This window comes from Myripristis murdjan, chromosome 21, assembly GCF_902150065.1.
Source record: "Myripristis murdjan chromosome 21, fMyrMur1.1, whole genome shotgun sequence".
In the NCBI taxonomy this organism is placed as follows: Eukaryota; Metazoa; Chordata; class Actinopteri; order Holocentriformes; family Holocentridae; genus Myripristis; species Myripristis murdjan.
In genome coordinates, this window is record NC_044000.1 from 5,364,885 (window position 1) to 5,388,423 (window position 23,539).

The 23,539-nt window shown below is 39.5% G+C and overlaps 1 protein-coding gene across 2 annotated transcripts in view; it reads right to left on the reverse strand.

Annotated features, from left to right (window-relative positions):
* Window positions 1-23,539, reverse strand: part of tsc22d1 (TSC22 domain family, member 1) — a 51,277-nt gene that overhangs the window by 2,002 nt on the left and 25,736 nt on the right. Inside the window, exons 1-2 of one of the 2 annotated variants that reach the window (XM_030080115.1) lie at window positions 1,958-2,545; window positions 1,345-1,396 (exon numbers count right to left, since the gene is read on the reverse strand). In XM_030080115.1, the coding sequence (XP_029935975.1) occupies window positions 1,345-1,396; window positions 1,958-2,088 (183 nt within the window). In that variant the 5' untranslated portion in view covers window positions 2,089-2,545. Of the gene's footprint in view, window positions 1-1,344; window positions 1,397-1,957; window positions 2,546-23,539 lie in introns of those variants that run through there. The other variant, XM_030080114.1, reaches the window with a different exon arrangement.

The window sequence follows — 23,539 nt, forward strand, 5'->3', positions numbered from 1 at the left end:
TGTTGCAAACATGTTGCACTAACTGGCCTTGTGACCAAGATCAACATGAAAATGATGACTTATTATTTAAACATGTGAATTGGTGTTAGAAAAGCCTGGTTTTCATAGCTTAAGCTGTTGATGAGATGAAACATAAATGATTTTCTGAGAAACTGGTTCATTGTTGCACCACATAATAATACAGTATAGTAACAGTGAATACAATTTGCACCATTCACTATTACTATCCCTAAATAGTAATAGTGAATGGTGCAAATCGCCCCAGCTACATACATGAGTATATTTCCTATATTACCCTTAAAATAGCTAACCCTTTTTCACTTAAACATGAAGTAACCAACAGCTTCAGTACTAGAATGTTAAACAAATGTATATGAAAACTAAGAAAATGCTGTAAACATATTGAACAAAGAAAAAAAATACAAATAAAATACAATGCATTTTGTTGAATGAAATAAGACAGAATGTCTTAAAAAAAAAAAAAAAAAAAAAAAAAAAAAAAAAAAAAAACTATTTATATATATAAAACTATACATAACCAGTGAGAGTATTAAATCACGCAGAAAACAAAAGGTGAGTTGTTCAATCTGTGTTGAATATTCCCAGGCCTCTTCCTCCTCTCACTGACGCTGCCCATATTGAAGTCTCAGCCTATCAGCGGCCGAGATATTTATACTCAGCTGTCAGAGCCTTCCAGTTTGCCTAGCAACAGAGCAGCGGCAGCGGCGACAACAACAGAGCGAAACAGAAAACAAAACCTTTTCGTTTTGGGACTTTCCACGAAAATGCGTGGATTTCAAAGAAATAATGGCGCAAGAGAGGAAGGGAGCGCCTGCCAACGCGCTAAAACATTTATTACATTCTTATAAAAGACGTTTATTACTCAACCTACGTGCGCTCGTGTTGTTCCAAGCTAGATACACAGCACAACTTCAGTGTAAGATATCATCTTTTAGACTCATTTAAATTGAGATCAGCGAAAGTGATATACTTTGACTGCATTACACCTTTTTACACTTAATTTTTCAACAGCGAACCCACACACAGTGTCACTACCCAACACCGTAGTGTTCTTGCTTTGCTGCCAAGTATCACATATGGCACCTGGTTCCAGTTACACAGGTTTAGGCTATGGCTAAATGACACAAAGATGAAAAGAGCATGTCAGCTAATGCAATAGGCTCCCATATTCCAGGGCTATAAGATTATGTAATCCAGGTATTATCCCATCTTTTAAACGTCATCCATTGAATGCAGTTCGTCATCCTCTGGATTATTTGGATGTCACTGTATGTCACTGTGCTTGACACTGTATTAATGTAGAGAAACAAGTTGGAAACTCACCATTGCTTGTTCGATCTTGTTGTCTATGGCCACGACGCTGGCTCCCGACGAGCTGCAAAAGAACAAAAGAGCATTATTAATATATTTTAAACCAATCCTGGCATCCGATTGAAGATCACACACCAGGGCAGGCCTCAGCCTACGGCAAAGCACCCGGAGTGAATTTCAGCCAAGGGATAATGGACTGGTCGGTTGAAATTTTAGTCCTCAGGGCAGGGGAAGCTTCTGGAAATATCTACATCATATCGGAATACAGCAACACCTCTTTATTCTGACTCTTTTTCTTTTAATTCGGGTTTTTGGCCAGGCTGTCCTTTTCATAAAAGCTAAGGCAGATGCAACCTGCTGTGGCATCCGTCCAGTGAAGCTGCCAATGTCAAGCAGCTTTCCCCTCCACAGCACAGCAGTGACTTTCCTCGTGATTCTAGCAGACTGCAGCATCATGTCCTGGTGCTGAAAAGACTTGATAAATATGTGCAGCCGTGTAGCCACTGTCGGCTGCTGCTGCTGCCCACCATCAGGCAGGAGCATCTGGACTGCGGGACACACACTTCAGCACCTGGTGACTTTCATCAGGCCAACGGGAGCTCGTGCGGTTACATGTCATATTTACCTATTGTCGAGCTTGACGTGCGAGCTGTCCGCCCCCAGCAACGAAGACAGAAACGAGATCGAGAAATTTCGGAGCTGGCAGACGCCTAGATCCATTGCCACGGTGTAGCACGGCGTATTCATGCTATTCATTTTTCTACAGTCCGTCCTGTGACAGCCTCGTCCCGGCTCAACCTCCACGCGCGTAGCTCCGCGAGCCACATCCACAAAGCGCTGTCCGGTGAAGCTCGCGCACCGACACCCGCGGTACAAAACACAATCCAAGGTCAGCTCATCTCCGCGCTACACAAAATCTGCAGCCCCGGGACAAACCGGCATAATTTATCCAGGGAAAACAGGGCAGGTCGGCTCCTATTGGACGACACAGAGGCTATTTGAATAATACATGCGGGAACGCCCCCACCTGCCGCTCAGCTGACTCTTTTTTAGCATAAGATATTCAGGGCTGGAGAAAGGAGGGGGATGAAACCGGGAAAAACCGGATGAAGGGCGGAAGAAGGGACGCAAAAACACACAGCCAAGGAATTGCCATGAACAGGGTCTTTATCTGTACCGGGACGGCGCACACTGATCAGCGTTTATGTAAAGGTAGCAGTGTTAGGCAGCCGCTTTCCTTGATCACTGATATTAAATATCACGAAGAAAATAATAAAGGTCATTCGCCCTATCTTAAGTGAGAGCAAATTGGATGTAACTGTTTCTGTCCTTATAAGGAGAACAAAGACTAACACATAGAAGAAAAAAATATAAAATGGATACAAAATAAAATAAGAACAAAGTGAACCATTAAGGAGCAGTGTTCGGTCTATGTTTGGTGACTTATTCCTACATTTTTTCACAGTGACCAAAAAATAATATCTGGTTAATAATCAGTCTGTGGTCAACTCTATTTCCACAACATAAGTGTATGAAAGCAGGTTTGGAGGTTGTGATGCCAAATTATTATTTAGTGAAGGCCTGCAGCTTCATTTTGACTGAGAATCCCAAATGATGTCAGGATTCACTGCTACCAACCCAGAATATTACAAGCCAGGGTCATAATTTCATCCAGTATCTCAAAATAATCAACCTGAGCCATAAAGCCAACGGCGCCAACGCCATATTGATAGATTGCAGGGCAGTAAATCTAAAGTGTAGCAGAATAAAAGCCCACAAGGTCCCTGCAGGTGTAAAGAACAAATGGTGTGGACTTCATTGCAGTGATATTATGTCTCCTGGTTGCCCCCGTGTGGCTGTATACAGTATCGCAAATGTGGCTGAGCAATACACTGGCAGCACAGAAAACATTAAAGCTAATAATTATTTCAAATTACTGATATGAGTTGGATATCAAGTGTGAGTCCGAGGTTCAAACTCCACTTGGAAGTGTATCTATCTATGCACAGGCAAACATAAACACCATCAAAACCCTCATGTTATTATCAAAATGTGCTACCCCTAGTAAAATCTCCATCCAAATAAAACCCTTTTAGAGGGATATGAATCATATTTAAATGCCTATCATAATGTTTACATACATATTTGCATCAACTCTGAATAGACTCCAAGATGGCTATGATACTGTCAAATGTCACTAAGAGAACACACTAGCAATATTAGTGAGTCAGCTGTATTTTTCAAGTATAACCCATAGGTATGTATAACCAATGTCTCTATGGGAAAATGCAAGCTTTAATGATAGCTTGTTAGAAGATAAAAATAACCAGCATCTTGTGAGGAGAGTTGGAAATGTCATCAAAGGCAATCAAAATCCACAAATGACAACATCCACTGTAAGTGGTTGATTGTTGCATAGGTAGGTACAATTAGCAGCCAAGGAGTTGCAAGGAATTACAGTAACCATATGTAAGTTAGGAAAAACCAACTATGGATTTGTTAAATGTTGTAAAAGTATGGAGGCAAGGGAGAACAGATGTCCTGAATAGAAGTAAACAAGAATAATGTCATTTGAAAGCATGTTGGTGCTCTATCATCATGATCACACCACAACATGTTACTCCATGTACTGAAACCAAAGCTGATACTGGTAAAATAGATAAACAAGTGTCTTATCCACAAAAAAAGTATCATTTGGAATTCTTAATCTTATATTATCACGGTATTCTTCCAAACTAGGCCAAACAGGGTTCAACTTTCCAAAGGCATCTTGGTGTTAAATTCCCCTTTTTTCCCCCCATTATAAGCCATTTAAAAAAGGTAGTATTAAAGCTACAATGTTTTGCAGGAGACAAGGTCCCAGAAGGGACTAGGAACTATTTCATGTTAGCTGTGCTATCCATCTACTGCAAGGAGCAAGGTTAATCATTAGTGTGAAAAGATGACCGCTCAATGTACTCGAGTATGACTCAAACCTGTCTTGTTTGTGGGAAGCCTGAAAGGAAGGCTCTTAAAATTGAAGATCTTATGGCTGTGAAATTATCAGTTCTACAGCCTCCATTTAATTAAAATACACAACTACATAAACTGTCATTTGGCACTGGTTTTTTCCATGCTGGACTACTCTGAGTAAAAATTCCCACATTGGTGCAAACAGTTTGATAAAATTTCATAATAGCCTTAACCTCTAGTTGGCTTTTATGGTGCCATACAATATATCTTCCAGCAGATATTCCTCTACCAATTAATACCTGAAATTCATAATAAGGGACATATGGGAGAGGCAGGAGGTCAAACAAGCTCAGACACCATTAACACACACACACACACACACACACACACACACACACACACACACAGAGAGAGAGAGAGAGAGAAAACTGCCTTTTCAGCAATTTGCATGGGGAAACATCTTCATACTGAACAGTCATGCAGACACACCTACAAAACAACTCCTCCACACAGAAGCCCCAAAACAAGTTCCCACCTCAGACATTCTCAAGACACAAGGTCCATACATACATGCAAACACCTCCCTACATATCCTGAAAGGCAACTCACACACATTCCATGCACACCTCAAACCGCATGTGTGTACACACCCCTTGACATTCCTGCCTCTGATCACACACACTATGCAGGTCCTAGCACAGAAATCCAGAAATCCTTCGTTTGGTTTATTATCTCACACAGGTATCATTGTAGACTAGGACCTGTTATTTTCAGTGGTTCAGGGGCTCTCTGAAACACTGACTTTGAACATTGACTAAAAGGTGATGGTGAACTTTCTAATATTAAAATGAGTGGCTTAGATGCCATGTATAAGCCTCTCAATTCAATGTGAAAGCCAAACAACAAGACAGAGAGAGGGACTCGCAAGTATGGCAATGTCTAGAGAAGATGATCCACGACAATGTCAGAGACAGATCAGGTCAATGCTTAGTCTTCAACCTTGTAAGACCTAGAATTAAATAGTTGTGCTAAAATGCGGTCAATGGGTTCCAGCGTCCTGCCCGTTTTCTGTTCTGCAAGATGGTAGCTGTTCTTATCAAGGAACAGGTCAATGAAATTGACTACCTGGAGGAAGAGGTCCAAGGACCAAATTTGAGGACCAACTGTGTAAGTGTGATACTGCCTAGGTTTCTAGTAGGTAAAAGAACAATTTAAAGAATAGCATGGCAGGTATTTAATGGTGAAATGTTAAAATGTGCTCAGGCCTCTATCACCTCTGATCCCAGCTGACCGCTGCAATGGCTCATTCTGTCTAAGAGGTTTAATGTCAAACTTATCTTTTCCGGTCTCTTCTTTGACTGGAAGTGGGTTTAGCCAATTACCTGGACCCAAATAGCCTCTATGCCTACAGCTCAAGGATTGAGATTAACCTCAAATGTGCCCATTCAGAAACGCGCGCACGTTATGAGTCAGTCATCGAAAGCGTCTTAGGTAGCGGCTATACTGGGTTCCACTGACGGCTGGCTAAGACAAAACTGAATGAACTTCTAAGAAAGTGGACTCTGAGGATGTCCATGTCTAATGGTGGAGAGGCAGCGACTGTGTGCTGTAGGTCAGCCAGCTCATTGATAGCCATGCTGCTTTACTATGTAATGACACTTGCCAGGTGACCCACTGAGGTGATTTGGGAAAAATAATCAGACTCTATGAAGGCTATTGCTTGTTGTCAATAAACAGAGTTTTGGTTGAGACTGTAATGTCCACTTTTCTCCATCATTTATGAGTTGTTAGGGACACTTCATTAGCATGAATGGGCAAACACATAATAAATATGTGCAGCAATCATAAAAAACACACCCTATTTACTGATCCTTTTGAAAATTTCTTGGTCATTTGGCTGGTTCAAAATGAATGGGCATTTGTAGTTAGGTGCTCCAACAGCAGCTGTGGCTGCTTGCTGAAAGTAGTACCTAAAAGTAAATAGTTACCACGAACTGGGATGTGGAAGTTAGTCCGGTCCAATGGCCAGAGTTCTTGCAATGATTCACATATAAACGGTTGCCGCTCCAACCATTCTGTTGTGCTGATTTGAATAGGAATGTCCATTCTACTCTAATTAAAGTTCTGTGTCATCACAGTTTTGTTAAAAAAAAAAAAAAAAAACTCTGCTGAATTCAACTTGAAACATATTTACTGGAGGAGTTGGAGGAGCAATTGCAATTCAGATAGAGAGGTGCTTTCACCAGTCTCAAATATACTCCTCCATTTCCTGCTCCTCTCAACAAAAAATAAATGGGATATATTGTCGCTTTCCTGCTGCTAGGGGGCATTAAGTGTAAATCCTGCACTGGTCTAAATAGCATTAGAACACATTCACATGAACCAAAATGGGCTTAATACATGTGCAGTGGGTAACAGGAACAATATATAGATCTTAGAACTGCAGACAAAAATGTGCACTTCCATGTACAACAGGTCTAAGTGAGTCCGCTTCCTAGAATTGTTCATTATTTATGTAAAAATATCTATCTATTTTTAATTATCCAGGTGAGAATTCTTATCTTACTCAAGTCTTACTCAAGACAGTGCTGGGCAGTGTAATGTTATTATATCAATATCATGATATGCAAAATCCAGACAGTAGTCTCTAGTCTCATATCATATCAGGATTTGGCCTAAGTGCTGTCTCCTTTTTAAGGGCTACACTACAGTAAAGGGATGCAATTTTCTGAACTTATTACTCTCCTAGCTATTCTAATATTTATCTTACATGCTTAGTCATCATATCCACATTACTAATGGTTTGTTTAGCAAAAAGTCTCATAAAACTACCAATAAAGCAGCAATAGTTATCCCCATAATCTATCAATCCACATTTAAGCATTTGGTCAAAGATATCACAATATTTGATTTTGTCCATATTGTGCAGCTCTAATTTAAGGATGCATTATTTAGAACAGATATCTACTGAAATGTGAGAATGTGGTGCAAACAAATCTTGATATCACACAAATGATGAGTTTCTCAAACTTTTGTCACATCATGTGTATTTTATAAAGATATTAATATAACAATCAGTGTGAGTTGTTTTGGTCTTTTGGTCTTTTAACAGTAATATATATTGTCTATAAATAAATTAATATGGTTTATATGGAAAGAAAACAGTCCCACTGAAAAATATTTTCCAGTTGTTTTGAAGAATATCCAGAAAGCTGTGTGAATCAGTCCGGGGCCAAATTGTTCTCCCAAGTTTTGAAAAACTATCCCTGCATCAAACTTCAGCTAAACTGAGGTTTTCTAATGCGGCACGACAGATTTTCACAATCAAAGTCACTGTCATCCACAGCAAAACCAGGCAGACCTAAAGTGAGCACACCATCTGTTTTCACATTTATCAAGTTAATTTCTTCATGAGACACAACAGCATCAGCATCCAAGACACCAGCAAGCCAATTGGGCAAACACTGTCCTACTCCAGATAAGAAAAGTACAGTCCAAACATGACAAACTACAACTTTAATTAATAAAAAAGAAGCAGTTTCCAAACCACTTTTTTAGTGACAACACAAGCCTACATGTGTAACTTGGATCAAACGATAGTACAACAATTCCACACAGTGAGGAAACGGCCACAAGGTTCCTGCAACAGCAATACAAGCTCCAGTCAGACATGGTGTGTGTTGGGTATTTTGTCTGTTGTGGAGTTTCTGACTTGCACAAGATCAACTCCACATTGACCAAAGAGAAGTAGAGGCATGTCATCCGTCTGACTGCAAGGTGTGTGGAAGAGGATTTACTTTGCAGCAGGACAACAACAAACATGCACTGAAGCCATGCCAGGACTATTTGAAGACCAAGGAAGAGCAAGTTTGCATGACTTTGCCTCCACAGTCACCAGACCTCAACCCACCTCAACATCTCTGGGAACATTTGTAAAGGCCAAACAGACTGGAACTTCACATGACACTCTGGGATGCTCTAAAAGACTGCTGGAATAATGGGGATTCTCTAATTCTAAACACACTAAATATTGTGAAACTTTGACTTTAACAAAATACTGAGACTTTATTTGTCTTTTAGAAGTGAAAAATATGTAATCTTGTTGGAGAAACTTTGACTTTAACAAAATACTGAGACTTTATTTGTCTTTTAGAAGTGAAAAATATGTAATCTTGTTTGAGAAATAGTATCATTTGATGAAAATGTATTTTTGCTACATGGTGAAAAGAGTTCTTTGTAGCGGACTCGTGCAGAGTTAATTAACACAAAAACTTTATTAGCAGTCTCCGCATTTGTGAGATAAAAACAAGCAGATGTTTTTAATAATCCTCATGAAACAGTCTCATGTTTTGACTCTAGATTGTTTTTACAGAGCACAGTTCATTTTTTAGGCACCAATCTCTTGAACATGATCAAAAGCCCAAAAGTTGGTTGGTTCCCCCAAATACATGTTGGACTGTGGAGTGTAAATGAACAAAATATAAATACATTTGTGTAGTACAGTGCATGCACATTTGCATGTTATGCTGTGTTCAACTGAATTTCTACTTTGTCCAAGTTCATTTTAACTTCATGTATACAGTCTTCTATCCTGGTTTCAGCACTTTTTTTTTTTTTTTGAAAAACTAATATAGCCATGACAAAAACACCACATAATGCTTATAGAGTGTTACAACACTGTAGTAACCAGAGATCAGCCAGAAGATAATGATGAAAGAGAGAGAGAAAAAAAACAGCTTAAAAAGCAAGCTTCATGCATTGCCAGAATGTTAGCAGCAAGGAGAATAGAGGACCACCTTAAATGACATGGACTGACTGAACCAACATGATCCCAAGTATACCCCCCTTGAGATGTTAAGCAAAAACAACACATACTATATGCTTGCATTTGCACCTTCCAAGTACAGTTAGCATCATATTTCTATGGTGTATGGTACAATAAATAAAATCACCATGAGATACCACACTGCATTGCATTGCCATACACCCTCCAATCACACATTTATAGATTTTCATGTTTAACGAGTGTACAAAGCCTTGACAATAGTGAGTTTACAGTACAGTGCCTGTTTGGAGCCAGTGACCCACTAACAACCCTGCCTGTAAAGTCAGTTAAAGCATCCCTTCATCCTAATGCTACCCCTGCAGCCACGAATCACTGAATAAGAGATGCAGTGAGGGAGACAATATATCCAAGGCAGCCCTTTGTGTGCAGCTACTGTAGTGAATGGCTCAGCGTCTATTCCCATGCAGCGCTACAGTGCACCGAGGAGGGAGTCCCTTTCTTTATTTTACCTCTTAAGATGCTGCTGCAGCTCCCAGAACAATAGCTTCATTGCCATCTCGTCATGGCCTTGTACCCGAACCCCCTGCTCTCTCATGGGGCCGTCGATCAGCGGGGGCCATATACACTCCAGAGTAGCAGGATGGTATCCGCCAGCTTCTTTCTTTAGCCTTTCCTAGGACTGTTCTTTCGATCTTTCTTCCTCAAACTCAGTGGAGAGATCTGGGTCATGCCTCTGTGTGTGTTACTGAGTGAAGCTGAGGATGGGCAAGATCTAAGGGAGCTTGCAAGATTAGAATGGCTCTGTGTATGTGGTAAGAGTTAGTATGCCTTGCAGTGTGCATCTCATTGATTTTCTATCTTTGCTGTAACCTCTTTGTGTTTGTGAGGCTGACTGGTGAGTGAATGACTGAGCAGAGACAGTAGCGGGGCAGGTGGTGACGTCTGGTCATGTGATGCTGGGAGTTACATAAACCATCAACAGAGATTAGCATCTGGCCCAATGATTTCCCAGCTTTTACACTACTAGCTCTCAGCCCACTAACACCATAGCTTGAGGAAGGGGACCAACTTTTAGTCTCAGTTCTCAAGTCTCTGTTGTCATGACCACCACTGTAGTCTCACTGCATAATTCTCTCTTTCCCAAATACTAAGACATTTTAAGATTTCTTTGAAACTCTCCTTGGCTTGATTCTAGTTTTCTTAACACTTATTTCTTCCTTGATCACTCTCTGGCTACAAGAAAACTAAGGGTTCTGTGGTTCTGACCTTTGCACTCCATACTTTTGGTGTCTTTTTGGTGATCTAAAAACTGAATCTTACTGCACTAATGTACTTACTGTAAGTTGCTCTCAATGAACCTATCAGCCCATCATGTAAAATGTCCAGGTGCACTGTAAATGGGACCTTCTTTGCAATATCTCCCTCCTGGGTTTGGATGCAAAGTGTTAGAAACTGTAGCAGAGTGACCCAAAAGTCAGTTGGGATTAACCATAGCACTATACATAACGGGTGTTATTGCATGACATTAACAGTTAGCTGCTATCTATATCTGAAATTCAAATTTAAACCAATGATGGGCATGTCACCGACCAGAAGTGGGTGTGTTCTGAACAGACTTTTTTAATGCTAGGCTATGCCTTGAGATTGCTTCTCCTTGTTTTATTCAATGAACAACATTAATTTGTGAATTTCAAACAAGTTCATGTATGATCTTGGAGATGAGTTCTGCTACAATTAGTTTAGCAAAACGAGTAAGTGATTGAACATTCAAGTCTGGATGGTTTGAATTTCATAATGTTCATACCACAGCCGAAGAACAAAACCATTCTTATCACCTAGTTCACATGATACCATGTCAATCGCCATAATAGTAATCTATTAAATGGAGGAAATGCAACCTGCTAATCCACCATCTTGAAGCAAGCAACCCAAATTAAAACTGTATCTATTCCATGTAGGCTGCAACATCAACCTAACAATCTAAAGTTAGGCTTATATAATGCTCATTCACCAATGTTCATTCAAGTGGTCTCTTTGACCACGTTCTGGATGATCTTGGAGTAATATGTTGACTTTAATTTTAGCTAAGATGGTCCAATTGTTGTTACTGCAACCACACATCTTAATTCACAACTTTGAACTTGAACAAAAGATTTGGCATACATGTTTCATTGCGTTGACTAGACATAGGATTTATTCATTTCGATTTCCTTTCACACAGTGGTGCAATGCATACTGACTACCAGTTAAGAACAGTCCTGGTGATTTTCCTTAAGGTTTGCAATCAATTCAAGCTTTCACAATTATTTCACATTTTCACTGAAAGGTTTGTCTCTTTATTCCATAGTTTATCAAATGAGCCTGCGATCTGGTTATTCTTTAAAACACACACAATTGGCCTATAGTGTGATGATATTCATAATTTAAAAACGCATTATTTGTTCATTCTGAATAATGTAATCATATTTGTTTACATCTCTACTATGCTTTTTTGTTGATTTTTTTGTGATGGACATATATTGTCCAGACCACTGAGTGTTTAGAAGCCAGGGTTTCTGCTCTCCAAAAAGGGGTGTGGTTTGAATTCCCCATCTGACGAACATTTCTGACACTTGTTTAGTTGGCAGTTTCTATACAAGTCCAGACTTTTCGGACACCCTTTAGGATTGTATGCCAGACCCCTGCGTGTCAGGCAGGGCCCCGGTGCTTTAGGGTCTTAACCTGTCACTCCTCATTGAAAGGCCGCCTGGAGATGGCTTAGTGCCTCGGCACGCAGAAAACACAACAAACCCTCACAGAGCCTCTGCCGGCTTACAGACAGCCGGCCAAGAAATAACAGGTAAAGAATGAACACAATGCAGGGAATTTCACTTGTCCTAACACACTGATGGGCTGGGGTGAATATGCAGGTCATATAATCCTTGGGTAGCCTGCTTACAGTACTTTATTTGTCACAGAGTAATAGAGGGCACCTGGCTAGTATCATTCAACATTTAGCCTCTTGTTGATGCTGACAGTGTTTGAGGTGTCCTGAGTCTACGCAGTATGCAATGTCCAGAATTGTGACATGTGAAAGGAGTTCAAACCTCATATTTTGAACTTCAATATAGGAGCATTCACTCACAGTATTCAATGGGCTGGATAAGACAATTGTTTGTTTTGTCTTGTTTCATCTACAAAATGCTTCAGGAAATCCATTTCAACATCAACTGATTGGTTTGAAAGTTATTTGAACTCCACCCAATAACTGGAAGGCCTATGTACTATCACTTCCAATAAGAAGTGATACATATCTACGCAGGGGTATGAGAGACAGACTGGTGTTGGGTTAAATGGATGAAATAAATAAATAAATAAATAAATAAATAAATAAATAAAATTCATGTACCATTACAAATATCACCAAATATACAAAAATAGTTTATACTGTATGCTTACAAACATATATTAAAAGCATAACCATGATAGTTGGTATGCTCATGGGAAGAAGATATGACAGTTTTGTTTTCATGGTCATATAGCCTTGTTGCTTTTCAAACCTCCTTACCTGAAAGACTGGCATACATGTGCTTGAATAAACTGGCTTATAATCTATGCCAACACCCTGCACCACACTGCCAACTAACAGGACAAACTACACTGTCTATGCTTTTCAGCTATGGTGAAAAAAAATACCGTATGTGTGTAATTTGTTTCTAGTCTACTGTTTGCGACTAACTGATCTTGACAGACCTTTCTACTAAAAAGGAACTGATTTGGTTCGCAACCCTAATTTTGAACTATTGTGAGCATTTCAAGCAAAAATAAATTGGTTGGGAACCTGAAAAGCTGATTCCCAGCTAGAGCCAAATATTGCGGGACCTGAAGTGGAAACTGTGACAACAACCTGAGGAACCGTTTTTTATTCTACAGGGAAAGGTGGAGACAATGGAGTATTCGCAGAGCATGCAGTGGTCTGCTGAAGAGACAAAACTATTACTCTAAATTTGCACAAGGACCTGGTGATAAGTGTTACTGGATGGGACAAAATAGGGGGTAGTATTAACTCCTAAATGACAAGCTGGGTCATGGACCAGCAAACCAGCAGACGGGCTGAATTCAGCTTCAGCAACACTGGAATCAGTGGCCAGAGACCCGGAGACAACTCCATCATAATGGCTCCACTCCAAACTGGTGCAAATGCAGGCTGATTCACTAACATCATTATTCCAAGAATCCCACTCAGAACCAGTTCAAGAGCAAGAACTGTTTTGGTTGAAAATGGGTGACAGCAGGCCAAAAGAGGAGGAACACATTTGCTGTGATTTTGGGGAAATGTAATCTCTAACAGGTAATGGGCCAGGCCTGGCATGTCACTGCAATGGGGCAAAAAAAAGAGGCCCATTGAATTGTTGAATTGTAAAGGCTTTTGGCTGAGCTATAGTTTGATAGTGTAGAGCCCACATAGACTTTACCAGTAAGCCCTGGTAGTGGTTCTCTAACACACCCTGACTATGGAGAATGACACAGAGCTACTGAGTGAGTCAGTCAGAGAGGCAGAGAGGGAGGAATGATGAGTGGCCATTTTGGCTTGCATGAGAGAGAGAGAGGTGCTATTGGAGCATTTGGGCTGACAGCAGCAAGTCTTCAGTCCTCGCTCTACACTGATCTCGCACAGACACTGGGGGAGAGAGGCAGGGAGAGAGAGGGAGAGAGGGAGAAAGAGAGGCAGAGATACAGAGAAAGAGAGAGCTAGAATGGCCTAGATCCACCGCCTCAGCATCTCTACAGTCTCAAAGAATCAGATAGAGGGAGAGCAGCCGAAAGAAGAAACACAAACACAAATGATGACGAGAATGGTTTCAACTAACATGGGTTTTTGAGGACTAATGCTCACATTTTTAAAGTAAAGCTGCCAAACAGATATAAATAACAGTATTCAAGATTTTAAAGTTTGATTATGTCTGTGAGGAGGGGAAAAAATCCCACCCCCTCCACAAACAAAAAAAGAAAAAATGAAAAAAAAGAAGAAAAAAAAACAAAACAGTTGGATGTGGCACAAACTCTCCATGGAAACCGCAATGACATGTCAAAGTATATTTGTGTGGCATTCAGTCAAAGGGTCTCAGTGTAATCAATTTAGATTAAGGCCTGCACATAGATGAGTTCAGCATTCATCAGTTCTACAATAATGGCTGATATTACAAATACACAGAAGTATAACCCTTGTATAGAACATCAAAAGGAAGGTAATGTTTGATTAGTTTAGAAAGACACACATCAGTACCTTCTTTATCAAAAATTGTCATCTGTTCAGGGAAAGAAATTGCCCAAAGCACTTCTTCACACACACAGAAAGCAAGTCAGTGTTACATAAGTGTGGTGTGCATGTGTGTGTTTGTGAGCAGCAGGTTTGAGTTATGTGGGGTGAAACCTGGCATTAGAAGGATTAGCAGCCAAAGAACACACAGCGCTTCGTGACCTGACAACACAGGACAGACACAATGCTGACAGAGTCCATGACAACAGGGAGAACAGTAAAATACACATAACACGGTGGGTGTGTGAGGGACAGTGGGGGGTGGGATATCGAGAATATCACCTTGCAACATTCGACCATAGGACAAATTTGCCATTCATACAAATTTAAAGGAAACAGACAAGCTGATTTGACTGGACAAGACTCATGCCAGCCTCCACCAAACCTACAGATAATATATTCCTCCTCTTTATTCCAAGCTCTTTTCAAACTGCAATGCAGGTGCACTACTGTCCCAACAGCACCTCTGATCACAAAAATACAAACAGCCTGCTTGCCAAGTTAGGAGGCACTGTGAACTCATGCCAGCACTCATGCTTGTGACTTGATTAATGAAAACAAAGCCCTAATACTTTACATTGTTAATGCCAACTAAACGCAAAGTAAGACTGCTGTCAGCATACAAAAAAAGAGCTAATATCGGTCCATGTGGCTGGGCTGATTACTAACTAAAGAAATGTCATTTTTAACACACATAAGATTCAACAGAAAACCTAGAGATGACAGCTAATAGTGGTCGAACATTTGAGAGGCCTTTTAAGTTACCATACTCAAGAGATCTTAAAACTTTCACAGGCCAGACTAGCAGTCTATGGAGACATAAAGAGACAAACAAATGGAGAGAAAGAAAGAGAGACAGACAAGACACACGTTGGTTCTCTATTAGTCTACTGGTGGTTCAAGGTTGTTCAAGCCACTTGAGTTGTGGGTGCAATTCAGAGGGAGCGTTGGCTATATCGGTGGGTGTAGTTTAGAGACAGACTGATGCATCAGAAACGTTTTAATTAAAACAGATATCAGCCATGGTGTGTCTGTATGATGGAGACTGCTTTGTTGATTTTTCTCAGTGATGTCAGTCTGCAGTCAAACCTGCCCCCTCTCTGCCTTAAGGAGCTGCTAACCCACTGGTCAGACTCAGTAAGAAATTTTACAATACTGATTTTGGCTATGTAACTTGATGGATAAATAGTGGTCATTCCTCTGATGATGAATAGCCGTTAGTGGGCACAAAATATCAGCTGTTTGTAGCGCCATCCAGAACTACTGATACTGGCCTTCAAAGCCTCATATTGGTGAAACTAGGGATGGGAATATGATACAATTCAAGTTACTTGGGTGCTGATTGAATATTTATTGTGATTTTGTAATTAGTGTGATTCTTGAAGTATTACAATTTGATTTTATGTTTTTTTTTTTTGTTTTGTTTTGTTTTTTAATTAGAATACTGTACTATGCAAACCAGCTGAATCATACTTCCAAAGACAATTATCAGGAGAATGTGAGTCAAATTTACTTTAAGGGTTTAACATTTATTGCGGGCCATCTGTTTCATTCTAAGCAGGAACACTTAATCTACCTTGAATAAAATACAAATATGTCTACAACGAGGACGAAGCAGCATTTCCAACAGCCTGACTATTGAGCTGTGGCAGTGGGTAGGGGGTGGAGGGCTATAAAATAATTGTCCTCACCTACATTATCAACATCAGCAGCGTTTCCAGTGGAAATTAATGGCTAACAGGGAAATGTGCCAATCTCAGCATGCACATTAACTGTTTATCTGAATGATTGGTTATTTTACACATTTCTGAAAAGTTCAAACTATGGGCTGCCACTGCCAAATGAGGGGAAACACTGAAAAGTATCAATTCACAGTTCTGAATATACAAATTGACAAACCAAAAAAAGGCACAATTTGTACCTGAACTGGTTTTGTTTGCATCCCTGGATGGAGTCCTTGTGCAGTCATTGAGAATGACGGTATGGGCAGTCAGAAAAAGCTAAACTGAATGGCCTTTTTGTGCTACTAAACCTGACCTCAACATACTCATTCACTGTAAGAACAGTTGAGACTCACACATAGACACGAGTGTATACGAAAAGCCACAACTATCCAAGGAATACTGCATAATTGATACAGTAAAACCCCTACACACATACACACCTAAAATTACCACTCAGAGGTCTGAATTAAATTTCACTGGAAATCTGACAAAGGAAAAATTACTCACACCCCTACAGAGGTCACATAGCTTCACAACACACACACCTGCTACATGGCCTTCAGCTAATTCTATTAATTCTATTAAGCTTTCAGCGAACAGAATGGCGTGTGTGGGCTGGGTGGGAGGCTGTCTGCTCTTTTCCCAATAGTCCACAGCACCACTAGAACAACTGAGTCATCTCTCACTCTCTCTCTCTCGCTCATGCCCCAGAGTCTGGACCACAACATGCCTCCCCGTCTCTCTCTCCCACACAGTCAGCAGGTCTCTTGGCCAATCCAGCGCAACCTGATGGATTGGTACTGCATAAAGACATTTTTGGCCACCAAGATTAAAAGTAGCTGCAGGAATACAGTGCTCTTATTGGTGAGCTAATGAGTTATATCATGACATTCTTCAACAATACAGGAGGAACACATCTAAGATACCAAAAACCTTGTTCATACAAGCTTAGTCCTCATGTAAAATTTCATGACTGTTCAACTGCCTTCCATAACTAAATTGAAAGTGCTTCCACAAACTAAAAAAGTAATTCCTTCCAGGTTTATTAATACTATTTTATAGCACAGTGTCTGGCTTCCATTACAGTTATGCTGCAATAGAGAAAACTTGCTGAGAACTATTAGTGATGAAGGTGTGAAACATGTTGGAAAACTCATTCTGGTGGATTCCTATAAAATAGGTTAACTGTAAGATTCCCTAATACTTCCTGAATTCCAAAAGGAATTTTTCATATCGTGTGTGTGTGTGTGTGTGTGTGTGTGTGTGTCATTGCAGTGAGAAAAGTTGAAGTGTGAAGGCTATTGGGACACCACTGGGCTCAGAGAGAGCCAGGCAGAATGAGTGAAGGGAAAAATCTATTAAAAAATACAGAGATGGTTCATGAAGCCATTTATTACAGACACACCCTCTCCATCTATATCACTGCTCTCAATTTACAAAAATACATAAAATATTAAATATTAAAATATTAAGTGCGTTTTCATGTTAGTTGCCCTCACACAACCTCCCAGTCTAGGAATGTGTTACAGATGTGCTGATAAATTAGCAAACATAATAACCAGCCAATACCACCCTGAACAAGTTAATGTTAACTGATGACAAGCCAACAACCACTATACCTGCCCAGTCACAGCCCTGCATTAGTTACTTTGAACAGAAAAGAGCCCTTCCATATTTAACGTGCATTTCATTTTAAAGAGAATCTTTCAGAACTAAGTATTTTCAGAATTTGATTAATCATTTGCTATTTTCAACTGTTGATTAAGACTGGCAGCTCACATATATTAATTTCTAATATGCTGTGAATTTGATTCCCTATATGAATGTACTGGACAGAGGCAGCTCCTATGTTAACTCAATAAAAGCCTTGTTTCATGCACCATCTGTGGCACTGAGCACATACTGACATAGAATAACTCAATGATTTATTTCCACATGGGTAGGTAGCAGTGTCACGTAGCTATGAGAACAATCTGTTGAACACAGTGCTGTTCCACTGTGTGTGGCTGCTGTGCGCGCTCACACAATGTGCCACTGTTAATAAGAAGTGTAGATAACATGCTTCATTTCAATGTGATCGGTTACAAATTTGTAACTGGAATCAGCCCCATCAAACCTGATCAGTGCATCGGAGAGAGAGAGATACCGTCCCTGTTACAGAGGCCCTGATTGGCTTTCTCATTTCATTCCATTCAGGTTCACGGATCTTGTGTGCAGTCCTGTCACTCACATATTGGTGCCATCTGGACGATGGCGCAATGGTGCGATGGTACAACTTTAACTATTTTAGCAACCAAAAAAGTGGCATGTTTTGTTTGACATGCAAATTAGCAGACAGCAAGCTGAACCGTGTAACCAAAATGTACAATACAGATAACATATCTGATGAGATATTAACAAGTTCTGGACAGTTATTGGAATTTTTAGATGTATTTTGAACATCAATGCTTCACTAAGTTCAGCCTAAAGCCTTTGAGACCTGAGCAAATTCCCCTTTTTTCTTTCAAAAACATGGGAAAAAGGTGAGGAGAAAATTTGCAAGAAGTGTCCTGCAAAATTTGAAACAAAGTAGCAAAAAGTTACAAGAAAATAAACAAAGTTCAGAAAATCAGAAAATTTGCAAAGGACAGAAACTTTACCAAAAAATTAGTCAAAAATAAGTAAAATAAAGTAAAATTACACAGAAACTTATTATTATTATTATTATTGTTGTTGTCATTATTATATAAGTAATTATTATTACATATTTAAATTAAATTACAAGAAAATTACCAGAACAATTAGTATAAAAATTCACTAAAGAAAACATCCGAAATTAATAAAACATTATTAAAAATGCTTCCAAAATGTATATTATAAATAAACAAACAAAGAAGCAAACAAAATCTGTCAAAAATTTAAAATAAAGTCACCCACAGGCTCCAGGGTTTCATTGTGCCCACAGCATTTCTGCAAAACACTGCATAGAACAATCCATTGTTATCATACACTGACATCTACATAAAGCTACTGTAGGTTAGTGGGTGTTTGAGGTGGCCTTCTGTTTTAATGTACTTCCCTGTAAGCATCAGCTGTTCTAAATACAGGTCAGACAGAGTTCAATAAATCAGTGAAACAACTGTGCTTCAAGCCCTGACCCCTTTCACTGCCTTCTCCCTTGTTTGTGCGTGCGAGTGTGTCTGTATCTGATTAGATGTGCAGAGCAAAGGATGAAGCAGTGAGTGGATTAGCTAATGATAACCACATCGTCAGGGCCTAAATCTCTTGACGACAGCACAGCTATCATAAGCACAGCTTAGCTGCATGGACACCAAAGAAGGCCTATCTATTATTCACAGAGGCTATCTTTCTGAGACAATTTCTACATGCAGCTAACCTGATGTAAACGATATCAGTGTAAATCAACACCTTCTATCCTGTCATGTACCATTACTTGACGAGCCATGTAACACATTATGACACCAAAACACCAACATTTGTGTTCATATGTGCCAAGAACTGTTCCTGCAGAATGTTTTGCATATAAACATATCTGTCAGCTTTCCACATAGTGCACCATGCAGGTGGAACAGGTGACAAATTCAGATCAGAAAGCAGGAGAGATGTGAGAGACTATATGGCTCTTGAAGGCAAGAGCAAAATGGAAATTCACTTTATTTGCACTCTATTACCCTAAAATGCCCTGAATGTGTGTTTATGTCAGGGCCTGTGACCACTGGTCTATGGGTCTTGGGATTAAGCATTGGATGACTGTTTTTTTTTGTTTGTTATTTGTTAAAATTCACAGCTTTAAAGCTAAAAACAGGACTTTTTCTCCTGCTTCATGAAAGGATTTCATCCACCAGCAGAACAGTGCAAGACAAGCTGATAGTTTGCTGACCCCAAAACACATCGGCTCAATAACACAGCTCGATTGAAACATCAACGTAATGGAAACACCAGAATAAAACCCCATTGGCTCACTTGCACTTATGAGCCAGTCAAATCATCGTCAAATAATTGCTCTGTGTCAAACACACCTCTGACTATTGACCTAAATTTATGTTTCTTCACTGCATGGATGGCTATCGGTTAACTAGCCTAGTATCACTGGGGGTTCACATCGCCATATGAAACATTACGTGTGTGTGTGTGCCATGTAGGTATGCTCAAAAATGCTTATAAAATGATTCTTATTTAGTCCATTGGACAGCGTGTTCATCATTTTTGAAAAAATAATATTAAAAAATATGGGGGTAATTATTCATTTTCAGCTACTGAATTATCAAACTGAATCCATGTGAGTAAAACAAACAAGCAAACAAAAATAAGTCAATAGAATCTCTTACCTGCACATGTGCAGAAACCAGGTCAGGCCAGCAGACAGACATAAGGGAAAGAAAGGGGGGGAAAGCATTAATGATAATATTTCACATGATAATAATATGGATACAAGCTCTTTACTCCTTGCAGTGCATCAGAGGTCATTTCAGGACAGGACAGAAATGCACCTAAAGAGGGGGATAGCGTAAGCTGTAATGTACATGGTTGGGCAGCATATGCTAGTGACTTGGACAGAAAATATGAATGGAAATTTAATGACAGAAAATGGAAAGAAGAGGAAAGGGTTGACCGAATGATTGGTTTGACTGATTTGACCTCCATCATTGTTCTATGACCATAAACTGGTGTACTAGAATACCACTAAGGCATGTAATAAGGCCAACAATACTTGAAAACAAAGAACATCTTCCCAATTGCCCAAAATATGTTCCGTCATTTTCATAAATTGGATGGAAACAGATTTGGGGTCAGTATTCTACCTGCTGATCGTGACTGCTGGTCCAATCTAAATGGAGTGATGCTGCTGTCTCTGATACTGTGACTATAACATGAACCTATATAGAAGTGCTGACTCAATCACCTGTTGACACTAGTTCTTATTACAGCCCTGAACAAAGACCTGACTGAGAAAAGGAGCCTACTCTACTGGTACAACTCAGCGTTCACATCAATTAATGAAGACAATCACATAATGTCTTTTAATATTGATGCACTTACACAATGTTTTGTCAGGGTGTGTATGGACTGTCCTACTTGCTGCTAAAAGATGCCTTCACCTTGGCTGGTGGGCGCTGCCATCTGCTGGTGAACATTCATTATTTCTTTGGCACAGCTTTCACAGCAATTTGAATGCATGTAATGGTGCAAGCTGCAAAGCTGAATGCCAAATTCTTACCTTAAGACACAAAAGGCTTGACAAAGTGGAAAAGACTAAATCACAACCTCACTTCCCAGAATACAAACCTCATATTTATACAATATTCCAATGTTTATTACTGCATATGCAGATCACCAAATAAACTTAAGATGTACTTTCATTTATGTCAACTAAATTTTAAAACCTATTGATTGGTGTTTTGCTTGATGATTTCTTAATAATCTGAAAACGTATTGCTGTGTTACATGGTGGAGGGGATTCTGAATCCAAAATCGGGAGAATACAGTTTTGCACTTTGAAACTGTGCTGTGAAAACTGGATCAAAGCAGTTGTAAAAAATGAACCGGCGAGGCTCTCTACGATTTAAAGGGGTTCATTCGTTAAAAGGGGTTCAGGATTAGTCTACTGCGAGTTAAACACTTGATCGCAGCTCAACCCACTTTAGTGTTTGTGTTTATGCACATTGAAAAACTGACCAAAAATCTTGAAGGGAAAAAAGGTAAATCCTCTTGAGCAAAGTCTTTTAGGTATACTGCTGTTTACTCTAGTGAAATTTGGCCTAAATTTTACTGTCTGCTAGTCGATGCTTTTACCAACTTGAGCTCTCTCAAGAGTTCCCTTCTTTCTCTCTCTTTATTTAAAATCATCTGTGTGCTCCTGATGAGAAAAATGCTTACATCTGGCTCAAAACAAAGATCAGCAACCTAATGGGTCATTCATTGCCTTACTCTTGCACCACCTTGTCTGATAAGGATGCAAAATTTAAAACTGAGAGAAGGAGTGAATGAGAAGATGTGAGAAAAGGAGTCTGGTTGGTTTTGGATGGGCACAAACTAATCCACATCCTCATGACTCCTTGATGAAACAATACCTACACCAAGTAGCTTTCTGACAAGTTATGTTACTTCATAACCACTAGGCTGAGCTACAATGTGATCTGAACTAAACTGCTCACAATGAACAACATGCTTTCTAAATTAGAATATTACTGGCCAAAAGTCATAATAAACTGAATGTTTCTATTGTTCTGGCATTTATTTAGACATCCAGGTTCTGTTTTTAAATTGGAATGTATATTAAAATATTTTTCAAGTGAATGGGAAAAAATAACGTAGGTGACCAAGTAAGTCCTTAAAAGCTTCAAAGTGCACGAAATAACAGCCTACCTCCTCATTATTGCCATGTAGTGTTCTCTTTTAGCCACAAGATGGACCCACAGCACAATCTTTCCTTCTCTACAGCGCCTTCAGCTCTAGGGGAGCCTCTGTTTGCTGTATTGCTTGCCAGTGGATGGTGTCAAAAATACCTTAAAGCTATTTTTCACAGATCTTCTAAATGTTACGGCTGGATCAGCAGCACCGGTACCTCTCAGTCCAGTCTGCACTGACAGTAAACAGGCAGGAAGATCCCCAGGGGCAAATGATGTTATCTCGTAACACATCATACACAAAAGACCTCAACAATAAAATTATGATAAGTCATGGTTTTGGTGCTGATCTAGGGTGTTAACAGGTTTACAAAAATTAAGACCATTTTTTGACAAATAATCCTTTTCTAATTCAAATATGCATTGCAGGTAAGTATAAATGTAAGTACTTAATCCATCTGGAGCCGAGACATTCCGATTGTTTTAGTGAAAGCTGGCTCAGCTTCTAATATTACAGTACAGAGGTCAAATAACAACCCTGTCATCATGACACAGTATAAGAAAAAAAGAAATAGACCTGCATACGTGATTCATCAGGCCTTATAACAGACAACATTAGGATATTGAATATTTCAAGGTTAGAGGTTTAAGTTACAATTTGATTCAGAGAGGGTAAATGTTACTTAGAGGGTATATTTTAGGCATGCACAGATGAGGGTGAAGGCCAGGTTATGAAGTTAGAAATACAAAAGAACATAGTCATACAAGTAAGGCTGAAATTAAACCAGTAATTACTCAAATTTTTTTGTGGAGTGGAAATTTATAAACCAATTAAAGAACAAAACTGCTAAGAAATGATGGTGCTTACATCTGTATATTCATACACCAAAAAGAGAAATAATATTATCAATCATTCTTAGAAATGACCTTTCATGTTCACGCAACATGTGCTTTTGAGGCAGTAGCCTAATACTTGTACGGTGTAGCCAGGCTTATAGTCATGCAATTTACAGATGAGTGACAGCAACAGTTAAGTGTCTTAGTAAAGTGTTGGGACATCAAAGGCCACCAGAACAGCTTCAGTGCTCCTTGGCAGAGA